General features: G+C 57.8%; 1 protein-coding gene across 1 annotated transcript in view; it reads left to right on the top strand.

The window, feature by feature from the left end:
- SHANK2 (SH3 and multiple ankyrin repeat domains 2) overlaps positions 1-12,699 on the top strand; it is a 459,075-nt gene that overhangs the window by 430,712 nt on the left and 15,664 nt on the right. The window contains exons 16-19 of the mRNA XM_052662177.1: positions 5,965-6,100; positions 6,690-6,770; positions 7,044-7,052; positions 8,365-8,385. Of these exons, the coding sequence (XP_052518137.1) occupies positions 5,965-6,100; positions 6,690-6,770; positions 7,044-7,052; positions 8,365-8,385 (247 nt within the window). The remainder of the gene's footprint in view (positions 1-5,964; positions 6,101-6,689; positions 6,771-7,043; positions 7,053-8,364; positions 8,386-12,699) is intronic.

The raw sequence follows: 12,699 nt of genomic DNA, 5'->3' as shown, positions 1-12,699 counted from the left end.
GCTTTTTAAGATTCTTTTCCCGCATCGGCTATTATGGAGTGTTGAGTCGAGTTCCCCGTGCTGTACAGCAGGTCCTCATTAGTGGTCTGTCTGACGCGTGGGCTTCCCTGCAGGCTCAGACAGTAAAGAATCCTCCTGCAGTGCGGGAGACCCCCTGGAGGAGGGCATGGCGACCCCTCCAGTATAGTAGTGGGTATTTGTCAATCACCATCTCCCAATGTGTCCCCCCCCTTCACCCCTGGAAAGCATGTTCGTTTTCTACATCTGTGACTCTACTTTTAAGTAGGTTTTGAATTTTTAGGGAGAAATAGAGCAAAAAGTTCCCTCATCCCCTGTCACTCCTCCTTACCTACCGGTTTCTGTATCTTTACCATCTTGCTCCAATGTGGTACAATTCGTTACAGTTGATGAACCAACACTGATACAATATTGATACGTTATTATTTACTAAAGTTTACATTAGGATTCCCTCTTCCCCCCGTACTGTCTCTGGATTTGGACAGACGCCACCATTGCAGTCCTGTACAGAGTAACTGTGTCACGGCTCTAAAAATCCCCCGTGCTCCGCCTGTTTGTCCCTCCCTGCTCCCAAGCGCTGGCAGCCCCTGATCTTTCCGTGGTCTTCATCGTTTTGCCGTCTCCAGCATGTGATGCCGTTGGCATCATACAGCATGTAGCCTTTACAGACCGGCTTCCTTCCCTCAGCAGGTGCACTGAAGGCTCCTCCGGGTCTCTCAGGGCTTGAGAGCCCGTTTCTTTTTATCACTGGGTAACTGTCCATTGTCAGGAGGTGCCAGTTTATTTATCTGCTCACCTACTGAAAGACTTCTTGGTGGTGTGTAAGTTTTGGTGTCTGTGAATAAAGCTGCTGTAAATGCCCACGTCCAGGGTCTTGTGTGGGCAGGAACTTCAGCTTATTTGGGTGACTGGTCACCAAGGAGCCTGACTGCTGGGTCATACGGTAATGATATGTTTGATTTTCTAAATCAGCGCTGAACTGTCTACCGAATGGCTGTACCTTTTAGCACTTAGACCAGCAATGAGAGTTCCTGTTCCTTCACATCCTTGCCAGTATTTGGTGGTGTCAGTGTCCTGGACTTTGGCCATTCAAGCAGGTGTATACTGGTATCTCATGGTTGTTTCAATTTGCATTTCCCTAATGACATATGATTGGAGAAGGAAATGGCAGCCCACTCCAGTGTTCTTGCCTGGAGAATCCCAGGGATGGGCGGAGCCTGGCAGGCTGCAGTCCATGGGGTCGCAAGGAGTTGGACACGACTGAGCGACAGGCAGTGACATATGATATTGACCATCTGTGTATCTTCTTTGGAGAGGTGTCTGGATATTTTGCCTGGTTTTTATTTGGGTTCTCTAAGAGTTCCCTGTGTATTTGGACGCTGGTCCTTTATCTGACGTGTGTTTTGCGAAAATTCCCTCCCCGTTGGTGGTTTGCCCTCCTCTCTTCACAGTGTATTTTGCAGTTTTCCATTTTAATGAGATCTTGTTTATCAATTATTCCTTTCACAGATAGTGCTTTCAGTGTCTTATCTAAGAAGTCATTGCTAAATTCAAGGTCGCCTAGATTTTCTTTTACATTATTTTCCAGAAGTTTTATGATTTTTGTGTTTTACGTTTAGGTCTGTGACACTTTTGAGGTTAATTTTTGTGAAAGGTGTAAGGTAAGGTCTGTGTCTAGATTTTTTTTTTCTTTTTTTGCACGTGGGTGTCCCATTGTTCCAGCACCATTGTTGAAAAGACGATCTTTTGTCCACTGAATTGCCTTTGCGCCTTTGTCAAAGATCAGTTACTGTATTTGTGTGGGTCTATTTCTGGGCTCTCTGTTCTATTCCACGGATCTATTTGTCTGTTCTTTGACCAGTACTTGATTGGTGAAGTTTTATAGTAAGACTTGAAGTCAGGCAATGTCAGGAACCTGACTTTGTGCTTCTTCAGTACTGCATTAGCTATTTTGGGTCTTTTGCCTTTTCATGTAAAGTTTAGGATCAGTTTGTCAGGATTCACAAAGTAACTGGCCAGGATAGAAGTCAGGTCTTTGGCGGGGGGGTGGGGGTACCCTTAAATATGAGCTTCCTGTCAAGGAGCACCAGACACTGGTGAAATCTGAAAGACAATTAATGTGAAAGACAAAGCCCAAAACAAATACATTGTGAAGGGAAGAGAGAAAGGAAACAGATTATGCAAGGAGAATAAGATCATGAAAAGACATCATTAATATGATCAGTGGGATAAAAGATATTGCATCTTTTAAGAACAAAATGCTCTTTTATAAAGTAACAGAGAACAAAAGAGCTCTTGAAATTAAAAAATATTATAGCAGATATGAACATTTTGATAGATTGAAAAATAAATTGAAAAAGAATCTTCCAGAAAGAGAAAGACGTGGAAAGCTAGAAAGATAATTTAGAAGGTCCAGTGTGTGCTAAATAAAGGTACCTCAAAGAGAAAATGAAAGAAATGTTCGGGAAATAATTGAAGGAAACGTTCTAGAATGGAGGGATGCAAGTTCTTGATGGAAAGGGATTTGTGAGTACCCAGTATGAGAGATAAAAACAGACTCCCACCAAGGCACATCAGTAAAGTCCGGAAAGCCTGGACCAAGAAAATATCTCCCAGGGTTCTCTATCTGTGTGTGGGGGGCAGTCTTTTTAAACGTTTTTGTCTGTTTCATCAGTTTGAGAAAAGGGTATTAAAGTTTCCTACTATGTTTGAAGAGCTGCCTGTTTCTTTAATTCTGTCTAATTGGGCTTCATTATACTGAGCAGAGAGGGCAATGGCACCCCACTCCAGTACTCTTGCCTGGAAAATCCCATGGACAGAGGAGCCTGGTAGGCTGCAGTCCATGGGGTCGCTAGGAGTTGAACATGACTGAGCAACTTCACTTTCACTTTTCACTTTCATGCATTGGAGAAGGCAATGGAAGCCCACTCCAGTGTTCTTGCCTGGAGAATCCCAGGGATGGGGGAGCCTGGTGGGCTGCTGTCTACGGGGTCGCAGAGTCGGACATGACTGACGTGACTTAGCAGCAGCAGCAGCAGCATACTGAGGCTCTGTTACTAGGTGCATAAAGGTTTATGCCTGTTACGTCCTCCTTGTGAATGACCCCTTGTATCATTAGGAACTGTCCGTCTTTATTTCTGGAAATGCTTTTTTCCTTACGTCTGTTTTTTTCCCAGCTTTGTTGATATATAAATTACAATACCATAAAATTTCAACCTCTTGAATTACACAGTCCAGTGGATTTTAGCATATTCAGAGTTGTGCAGCCATCATCGCCAGCCTAATTTGGGAACGCTGTGTCACTCCAAAGAGGACTCTCTTGCCCACCGAGGGGCGCATTCCTCCAGCCCATTTGGCTGCTGTGAATAATGCGGTTATGAACTTCTGCGTACAGGTACTTGTGTGATTGTGTTTTCAGTTCTCTTGGGCATATACAAGGCCTGGAGTTTCTGGATCGTATCATAAGCTCTATGTTTAACTTTTTGAGGAGTTGCCCAAACACTTTTCAAAGTGGATGAAGTCTTCTTTGTGAGATAGTAACATAGCCACTCCATCTATGGGAATTTTTTTCCATTTATTTCCCTTCAATCTGTGTTGAGTGTGCCGACATATATTTGGGCCCTTCTTTTTCATGGTGTGTTTTTGTTTTTGTTTTTAAACAATGTCTGCTTTTTACTTGGAGTCTCATCACATTAATTTCTGATGCTGTTCCGCATAGGCATTCCGGCTTGCCTTCTGCTTCCCTTCAGCTCTCATCTCTTCTCCCTTTTCCGCTTTATTTTGGATTATTTGACTACTTTTAAAACTCCGTTTTATCTGCTTTTAGCTCTCTCTTTCCACTGTCTTAAGTGGTGGCTCCAGGATGGCAGTGTACATCCTTACCTGTTTCCATCCGCTCAGAGTTCATGGTGCACACTTCACATAAAGCATAAAAACTTGACAACCTTATAGATGTATCTGCCTCGGGCCCACTGCAGCTGTCCCGCGTACATTTACCCACATTAGAAACCCCACAGGACAGTATCATTTCTGCCTAAAACAGTCGTATCTGTTTAATAAGGGTAAAATCATCTTTCCTGTTTTGCCAGGCATTTATCATTTCTGGTATCTTCATGCCTTCTGAAGATTCATCGTCCTTTTCCTCCAGCTTAGAGAACTTCCCTTACCTTGTTTGTAGTGCAAGCCTGCTGGCAACAACTTCTCTGGCAATAACTTATCATTTATTTACAACGGTCTTTATTTTGCCCCCGTTCTTTGTATTTTCAAGTGGTTACAGAATTCTAGGTTGACAGTTCCTTTTTTTACAGGTTTAAAATGTTGTTCCAGGCTCTTCTTGTCTCTGGAGTTTCTGATGCGAGGTCCACACAGTTCCGTGTGAGCAATGTGCCCTACTCTGCCTGCTGTAATAAGATTTCGTGTTATCTTTAGCTTTCAGCGGATTGACTGTAACGTGCCTAGGCCTGACTTTTCTTTGTATTTATCCTTTCTGGGAATCACTGGGCTTCTTGAATCTGTATTAATGTCCTTCACCCAGTTGGGGAACTTCTAAGCCGTCGTTTTTTCTTTCTCCCTCTCCTAGGACTTGTGACTTCTCCCCTTCTGGGCCTCTGATTCTCATCATCTTAGGCCTGCTGATGTTGTCCCACAAGTCCTTAACACTGTGTTCACTTTTGAAAATCTCCTCTCTCTTCCTATTGGATAAGCTCTATTTCTGCCTTGAAGTTCACTCTTTTCTCTGTCATATCCATGCTGCTGTTGAGCCCATCCAGTGTGTTTCTGCAGATTCCGTGGTGGCTCAGACGGTAAAGACACCCAGGCTGTCTGTTGCATCTGCAGAGACGCACCGCGCTGGTGAACCTGTGGCTCCGATGCAGGAATCCACAGCAGGCCGAGAAGTAGAGCAGAACGGGGCCAGGCAGTCCCAGGGGGTGCAGGGTGTTGGGTGCTTCTTATTCCTCGATCACCTGGGCAGCGCTCAGAGTGGTCACAGGCTTCACCCTCCATGCCCAGTGCTCACACCAGGAGCTGTGGAGGAGGGGGCAGCAGGGGACAGAGCCCACCTGGGCGGTGTGTCGGTGCCAGGGGCGTGATGGAGGGGGCCGGGCTGGAGCCGTGGAGCCCTGGCGATCAGGGGAGGTAGCTCAGGGGCAGCTCGGCCCCCCGCTGAGCCGGGCCCGCCTTCCTCTCGGTGGTGGGCCCCGGAGAGGTGGAGGGCGGGGGGCTCGGGAGAAGTGGAGGGCGGTGGGCTCGGGAGAGGTGGAGGGCGGGGGGCTCAGGCCTTACCGGCCCAGCAGACGTCGCTGGGGTCCTGTGTGCCTTCGCGCCACGAGCGCTACCCCAGTAGGGACGGATGGAGGTCAGAGGGCACGACAGACTGTGACGGCACCAGGAGCTCCCGGCCGAGGGGGCTCTGATGGACGGCGTGTCGGCCGAGGTGGTCCTGGTGACCCTCGGGTCAGGGTCCCAGGAGCGGCTGTCCCTCCGAGTAACAGAGTAAGCCATCAGCCTTAGCGCCTCCCCAGCCAAGCGTCCTGTCTTTTCTGGCCTCTGGACCAGAGAGGAGGAAGGAGGGAATGGGGGTGTCCGGGCGAGGGACAAGGCAGCCAAGTGTCGCGTTCCCTCCTAACCATGCAGTTGGAAAGCCTGCCACGCAGGGAGCCTGTGCTGGCCTTCAGCGCAAAGCGGGCCACCCAGCAGCTGCTCCTGGGGCTGCCCGGGTGGACGCCTCCAAGGCTCAGGCCACCCAGGAGGTAGTCCTGTCCCCCGGCAGCTGCGGGGACAGTCACTCCCGGGAAGCAGCCCTGGCCGGCGCCCGGCTGGAGGCCCGGCCTCGGCCTCCTGGTTTCTCCAAGGACCTCTCTTGCTCCCACGGGGCCCACCCGCGTGCGACCCCTCCGCCGGGTGCCGTACTCCCCTGCACTCACCGCCCGCCTCCTCTCCCCGCAGGTGAACAACGAGAACGTCGTCAAGGTCGGCCACCGGCAGGTCGTGACCATGATCCGCCAGGGAGGGAACCACCTGGTCCTCAAGGTGGTCACGGTGACCAGGAGTCTGGACCCGGATGACACCGCCCGGAAGAAAGGTGCCCGCCCCTGCCCCCGCCCCCGCCCCCAGCCTGCCCAAGGGACGCGAGGAGCAGGGTGGGGGCCCGTCTCCCTGCTCCTGCCTCATGGGCCCCATCGCTCGCCCTCCGAGGGGCTCCCAGTCCCCCACTGAGAGCAGGAAACCAGTAGGAAAGGCGCTTAGGAGGTCAGGGCCGCCCTGGCCTCAGGCCCGGCTGTGCTCAGCAGACAGACGGGGGCCTGGGGCTCCCGCTCCAGACACTTGCATCGGCCACTGCAGCAGCTCACAGCCTGGGCCCAGGGAAGGCAGAGGTCCGAGGGCCCACCCCGCTTCCTCAAGAGCAGTCACAGCTGGGGGACACCAGGCCTGAGTGAGGCCTACAGAGGGCGGCCAGGAGCAGGCCAGATGCACCCCCTTAGGAGGCTGGAGGCACGTGTGAGAACTTCCAGCACTTTCTGTGACTACCGCCGGCTCCTCGCCCCGGGGCGAGGCCCGTCTGAGCTGTCCCAGCAGGTCAGGGCCCTCCTGACCCTTCAGGAAGGGTGAGCGAGGGCAGCATCCCGGGGCCAGGCTCTCACCTCCGTCTCTCCCGCCCGCCCACCCCCCAGCTCCTCCGCCTCCAAAGCGAGCTCCGACCACGGCTCTCACTCTGCGCTCCAAGTCCATGACCTCAGAGCTGGAGGAGCTCGGTAAGTGCCGGCTCCCGCCTGCCCTGGCCCAGCGCCCGGCGTGCCCACGGGCTGGCCTCGCAGAGCCCCAGCCTGTGCATGGTCCCCCCGCTTGCCCGCTTGCCCCTCTCCTGGCCCCAGCGCCCGGGAGGATGTCAGGAAGCCTCCCTGAGTGCGGTCTCCCGCGCTGGCCCCCTGCGTCCTTCCTGGGCTTGGGGGAGCTTCGCCATTGGGCCTCCTCTCTCTTGGTTCGTCTAACATTGTTTTGTTTTGAATTTTTGGGCCTCTCACTAGTGGATAAAGGTAAGCAGACCTCTGCGGTCTAGGGTGCCCGCGAGATCTTTCCTCTCGTGCGTGGCTCGATCCAGAAGGCCGTGGCCCCAGGGGCGGGTGCAGACAGCAGTGGGCTGGCGGGCTGCAGGCCAGGGGACAGGGCTTGCTGGGGCCTTCTCAAGAGGACCAGAAGGGACAGAGGGCTGTGTCTGCTGGGCCCCAGGGCATGGCCTGGGGAGGGCGCACAGAGCCACATGGGCCCTGGGCCTAGCGGCTGCGTGGCTCATGACGAGGGTGGCACCCGGTGCTGGCGAGCTACCATCCTGGAGGGTCAGGGATCCCCCCCGGGTCAGGGACCATGGCTCATGGACACGTCCCCGAGGAGGCTGCTCTGACCATGCAGGCGCAGCCAGGGGCTGAAGGCTCACTTGGTGAGAGGGCGTGGCGGGCAGGGAAGAAGGGCAGCATCTGTAACGTGGCACAGGGCAGGTTCCAGGAGCACCAAACCAGCCCTGAGCCCGGGAGCCCGCCCCCGCAGGCCCAGCCCGTCCATGGGGCGAGGTCTGAGCACCCTTGCTGGTCTGGGAGTCTCCGGGGGCTCCGACCGGGCCCCAGCCTTAAGGGGGAGACCCTTGGGCCCTTTCATCCAGAAGAAGGACACAGCGGCCTCTCCCCTTTGCGGCTCCTCTGTCAGGGCCTCCTGGGGCCCAGGCCGGCCCCCGTGAGCACCCCTTGCCCATCGCCGCATTCTGGGGCTAGACCTGCAGCTGGGTTGAAGGCCTAGGTGTTCTAGAAACCAACAGCCCTGCTGTGGGGCCTCCCAGCCCCGCCAGAGCCCCCTTCCTCCAGCCCCTTCTGGACCACACCTTGTCTATCCAAACAAGACTCTCCAGAAACTACCCCCTGCACCCCAGGCCTGGCCCACCCCGCCTAGAGGGACAGCAGTGTCACTGTCCACGTGAGCTTCCCTAAAGCTGGGTGGCGTTTGCCACGAGGGCTCCCCCAGGAGGACCCACAGGCAGGTCGCCTCTCGGGGGGCTCCAGCTGCGTCAGCCCGGGGCTGAGGGTCCTTCCTGAGAGCTGTCAGCGTCTGACGCCCACTGTGGCAGGGTGGGCAGGAGCTGTGAGGAGACCCCCTTGACCTCTGCAGACAGGGCAGGCCCCCAGGTCCCGGGAGAGTGGACCGCGCCCCCTCACCCGCCTGCATCTGCCTCGGACCACAGGCCCCTGTGGTGGGGTGGGCGGTTGTCAGGCCCTCAGCGAGGGAGCCCGACCTGGGCCCCGGGAATCGCTGCCCCCACCCCGCCACCCTGGGACTCACACTCCCCTTTCTGTTTGCAAGCCTCCGTCCGGAAGAAGAAGGGTAAGGGGCGAGCCCCGCCACCACGCCGTGGCCCTCTCGATGTCCAGAGTGTGTCGAGACCTGTACTGCCCGTACTGTCTTCTCCCGGCTCGGGGTCCTCCGGGGGAGGCCCAGTCCGGGACGCGTCCCGTCTCAGTGTGACGTCTGCCCCGCCTCTCCCCGTCTGTGGTCGCCCAGCGTGTCTGCGTCTCCCCGAGTCGTGTCCACGTCATCAACGTGTCCCCCGTCGTCCAGCGGGGCCTGCCTGGGTCGGGACTGGGAGGCCTTCCTGCGGGCTGGTGGTCCGGGTGCGGGCTAGCAGGGCCCCTGGCAAGTGGATCGCTGACTGCCCTTTGCCGTGGGCAGGGACCGCTGCCCCTTAATGCCCAGAAAATGCCTGCTTTCCAGGGAGCTCACTCTCCACGGGCAGGAAGGCTACCCTGGAACTGGAGGGGAGGGGCACTGCCAGGCGACACCGATCCCTGCCCCCGGCTGGCAGTGGTGCAGAGGACCCAGCCTCCGCTCTGTGAGCAGCCCCTCCTGCCCCCAGCAGCCAGGCCCCCGTGGACGTGCCCCTCGCCATCAGTCCCCATGGGCGGGGTGTTTCTCACCTGGTCGCTGGAGACTTGCCAGTGCAAAGGAAGGAAGGGACCCTCTTGCAGGCCTGGACACTGCCACCAAGACACGGCACCAAGACGGTGGGGGTGGGGGTGGTCCTTGGAGTCTGGAGGGACCGCATCTGGGGTCTCGGGTCCGGGAGCACCAGGACACACCTCTCTCACCCACAGTCTCCCGAGGCAGGCCGACCCCAACAGCCTCTCTCTGCAGCAGTCCTGGGCCTCCACCCCACCCACCACCCCCTGCTTGGAGACTCCCAGTGGGCTTTCCAGGCTCGATCACCCTCTTGACTGTGGGGCAGATGCTCAGGGCACAGGAAGTTCCCTGGGCTCACCTTACCCTTTGAACCCGCTTCGGTCCAAGGCCAAGGCCAGCTAGCATGAACCGCTGTTTCTGCCCACTGCACCTTCCAGAAGAGGCCCTGCACGTGGGCTGTGGGAGCCCCATGGCCATCATCGGGCTGGCAGGGAAGGCTGCTGCCAGGAAGAGCAGCTCAGACTCGGGCTGGCCCAGACTGAGGGGCACGTGCGACCTGGCCCCACCCACCCCAGGGCCCCAGTGGCCAAACACCCTGGACTGCAACAAGAGGACAAGTATAGACACGTGGCCCACGTGGCCCACCTGGGCCGGGGCAGAGTCACACAGAGGACAGGCAGGACTCCTGGAGAGGGGCCCACCTTCCTTTGCACAGTGGAGAAAGTTGAAAGTGAATTTGAATTTGATCTTGATGCCCCACTTAGTCACCGAGGAATCTCCTGAGGACCTGCTCCGTCCCCAGAGGTTGTCTGCGTGGCCGCTGAGGGGGAGCCAGGACCACCGTGAGGACCACACTGGGCCGGGGCAGCTCCAAGCAGAAGCCGGGCCAGAGGGGAGGGACCAGCTTCACCGCTGCCTCTGGGCCTGCGGAGGCCAGGGTGCCCCGCCCCACCCCCGGCACTCCCGCATGGCCTCCCCTGGGAAGATTAAAGAGATGGGCGGCTGGCCGACAGCTGCCGCTTCCCCAGGAGCGCCTGGTCTGTGCCATCTGGCGCTGTCAGCGCTTAGCTTCCTCGGGAACCGTGTTGTGGAGGAGACCCTGTGGGTGCCCTCTCACCCGAGACATGGAGAGGCTGGCAGCCCCCAGGGGGCCAGCAGGAGCCCCTGTTCACAGTCACAAGGAGGGACAGGCTTCGGGGACGTCCGCAAGAGTAGGACGCATTTCGTGAAGCGACCGCCCGGATCGCCGCAGGACCTGAGAGTCTGAATCTCAGCCATGCCAGGCGTTTCCGGAGCAGTGGGGGTCGCTCTCCCAGTGGTTCTGAGGAGTGGGGGTGCTGGATCCAGCCCGGAACATGGCCCTGGTCAGATGGGGGTCCAAGGATGGGGGTGGTCTGCGGAGGGTGGGCACCCTGTTTCCCCCGGGGGAGACTCGGCCTCTGGTGCACGGTGTCAGCCTGGCCTCGGTGTCCCCTCCTTGCCCCAACTTGGGGGGGGTCATTCCATTCCTCGATTCGACGCCTCCCTCCTGCAGACCACACCAGTGACGTCTGCTGAACGACCTGGGGCTTCCCCGGCAGGAGAGCTCGGGCACGCAGGCGACTCGGCCTGCGCTTGGGGCAGTGCTCGTGCCTGGGGGGAGGAGTACCCCACTCATGCTCTGGTCCCCAAGAGAGACGGGGCTGCCTGCGGCCTGTCCCCCCATGCTTGACATCCAGCCCCCACCCTGGAAGTGTGGAGCCTGTGGACGGTGGGCACCACGCCATATGTTTGCTTAGAAAATTAAAATACAGGGTCACTTCCGGGGTGTTTCCATCAGCTTATTCCTAGATTGTTTCTGAAGACTTGACATTTTTCCAGCCTTGTCGTCAGGGTGGCCTTCAGCCTCGGAGTGCTTCACTGTAAGGCCTCAGGGCCGGACTCACTAATCTCAGCACCGACAGAGACCCAATCCCAGGCTTGTGTGAACGAAGCAGAATAATCCTCGTGAGCCTAAAAGCAGGAACAAAAACCCGGTCTCGCAGCGTTCCTGAAAAGCCTTCGTGTGCCAGTGAAGAAGCCCTGAGCCGCGGGGGCCGCGCCGGCTTGAGACGAGGCCTGCCCTCTGCATCTGAACTGAAGAAACCGCACTAACCCACCCCCACTGAGAAACAATGACAGTCCCCAACACAACCCCCGCAGAACAAGATGCTCTGGTGTGTCCCGGCTCCAAAGAATGCGTAGGGCACATGGAGGCCAGAGGGCAAAGCTTTACACAAAGGCCGGGACTGCCCACTGCAGGGATACACCTCCAAACACACCCCCAAACCACCCATCCAGAGGTGGTGTGGTGAGCACGATGCTGGCTTCTCAGTCAGCCTGATCAGGCGGGCAGTTCCGAGGGCAAGCCCGGATTTCCTCTCTCGGCCAGGGCTTGGCGAGCTCCGCCCCCCGGTCCTGGAGTTCCAGCAGCACAGAAGGCGTCCGCTCCTCAGCTATTCGGTCTGCAGGATCGGGACAGTCCGGGCCTTGTTAAGATGAGAAGCGGCATGAAGGCACCCCGACGTCCCACCAGGGTCGCCTTTGCCTCCCCTGCTCACACCCACCGTTGAGGGCTTTTGGGAGTGCCTGCCACACGCCTGGGACCCCAAGACCACAGCCTCCTCCAGCTTGGTCCAGGCCTGTGAGGATCCTGGCTCGTGTGCCAGCCTGCTCAGTGGGATGGACCGGCCCTGTGAGCTGGGCAAACCTCAGACATGGATTTACGGGGTCCCGCCAGGGACAGGAGGTCTCAAAGACCCAGCTGTGTAACTCTGACTCCATCAGGAGCTCCGTCCTGCTCTGGAGCCCCCATGGGAGGCCCTGCAGGCTGCAGCCACTCGGCCTTGCCCTAATGGGGGCATCCCCTCCCCTGGGGGAAGGGCAGCGTGCCTGAGCTGCATGGGCTGAAGCTGAGGCTGGGCCCAAGGAGATGGCCAGACCCGTGGACAGATGTGCCCGCGCGGGAGCCAGCCCTGACCCCCGCCATCCCTGGAGAAAGAGCTGCACCCCAGCAGAAACAAGGCCGGCAGCCAGTGTGAGGGGCCTGGATTCTGGGGACGGGCCAGGGGGACCTGCGGTCATCACAGGCCTGCCAAGGGGGTCCCCCGAGGACCCCGTGTCCCGCAGCCAGAGGGGCAGGAGGTGGGGGAGTGCAGCGCAGCAACAGTGAGAGCCCCACCCGGAGAGAACCCCGGCCCAGGCCCGAGGGCGCCGGCTTCGCGGAGGAGGTGCACTGCTGGGACAGGGGTGGGCGCAGGGCCTCACGAGGCAAGAGGGTTCCCGGCCCCAGGAACGCGGGCGGGCATGAGCACGGTGACCGCGGCTGGGGGGTTCCCCACCGGACACGGGTGCTTCTGACCGACTCCCAAAGGACGGACACTTACTGTGTCCCACACAGCCATGGGGAAAAGGCTGGGAGAGCTGCGGGTCCCAGGGCAAGCAAGATCGGTGGGGTCCCCCCATGCTGCCGCTGCCTGAACCCCTCTGCCTTTGCGGGCCAGGTGCGCTGGCACTGTGAGGCCCTGGCCCTGGTCCAGGACGTGGTCCCAAGAAGCCAGCATCCTGCCTGTTGGCGGTGGGCTGGCCCCTGTGGGCCCCTTTTATTGGGGTCTGGGGCAACTCTTCCAGGGGCCAAGCTCCTCCTGGACGGCCTCTGCTAAAGGCAGGTGCAGCAGCAGCAGCTTAAACTGGGCACCAGGGTGCCAGTCCTGTGACTCTCAA

Source organism: Budorcas taxicolor, chromosome 25 (assembly GCF_023091745.1).
Source record: "Budorcas taxicolor isolate Tak-1 chromosome 25, Takin1.1, whole genome shotgun sequence".
In the NCBI taxonomy this organism is placed as follows: Eukaryota; Metazoa; Chordata; class Mammalia; order Artiodactyla; family Bovidae; genus Budorcas; species Budorcas taxicolor.
The sequence above is the reverse complement of the archived record's forward strand: the minus strand, read 5'-3'. Positions and strand labels throughout refer to the sequence as shown.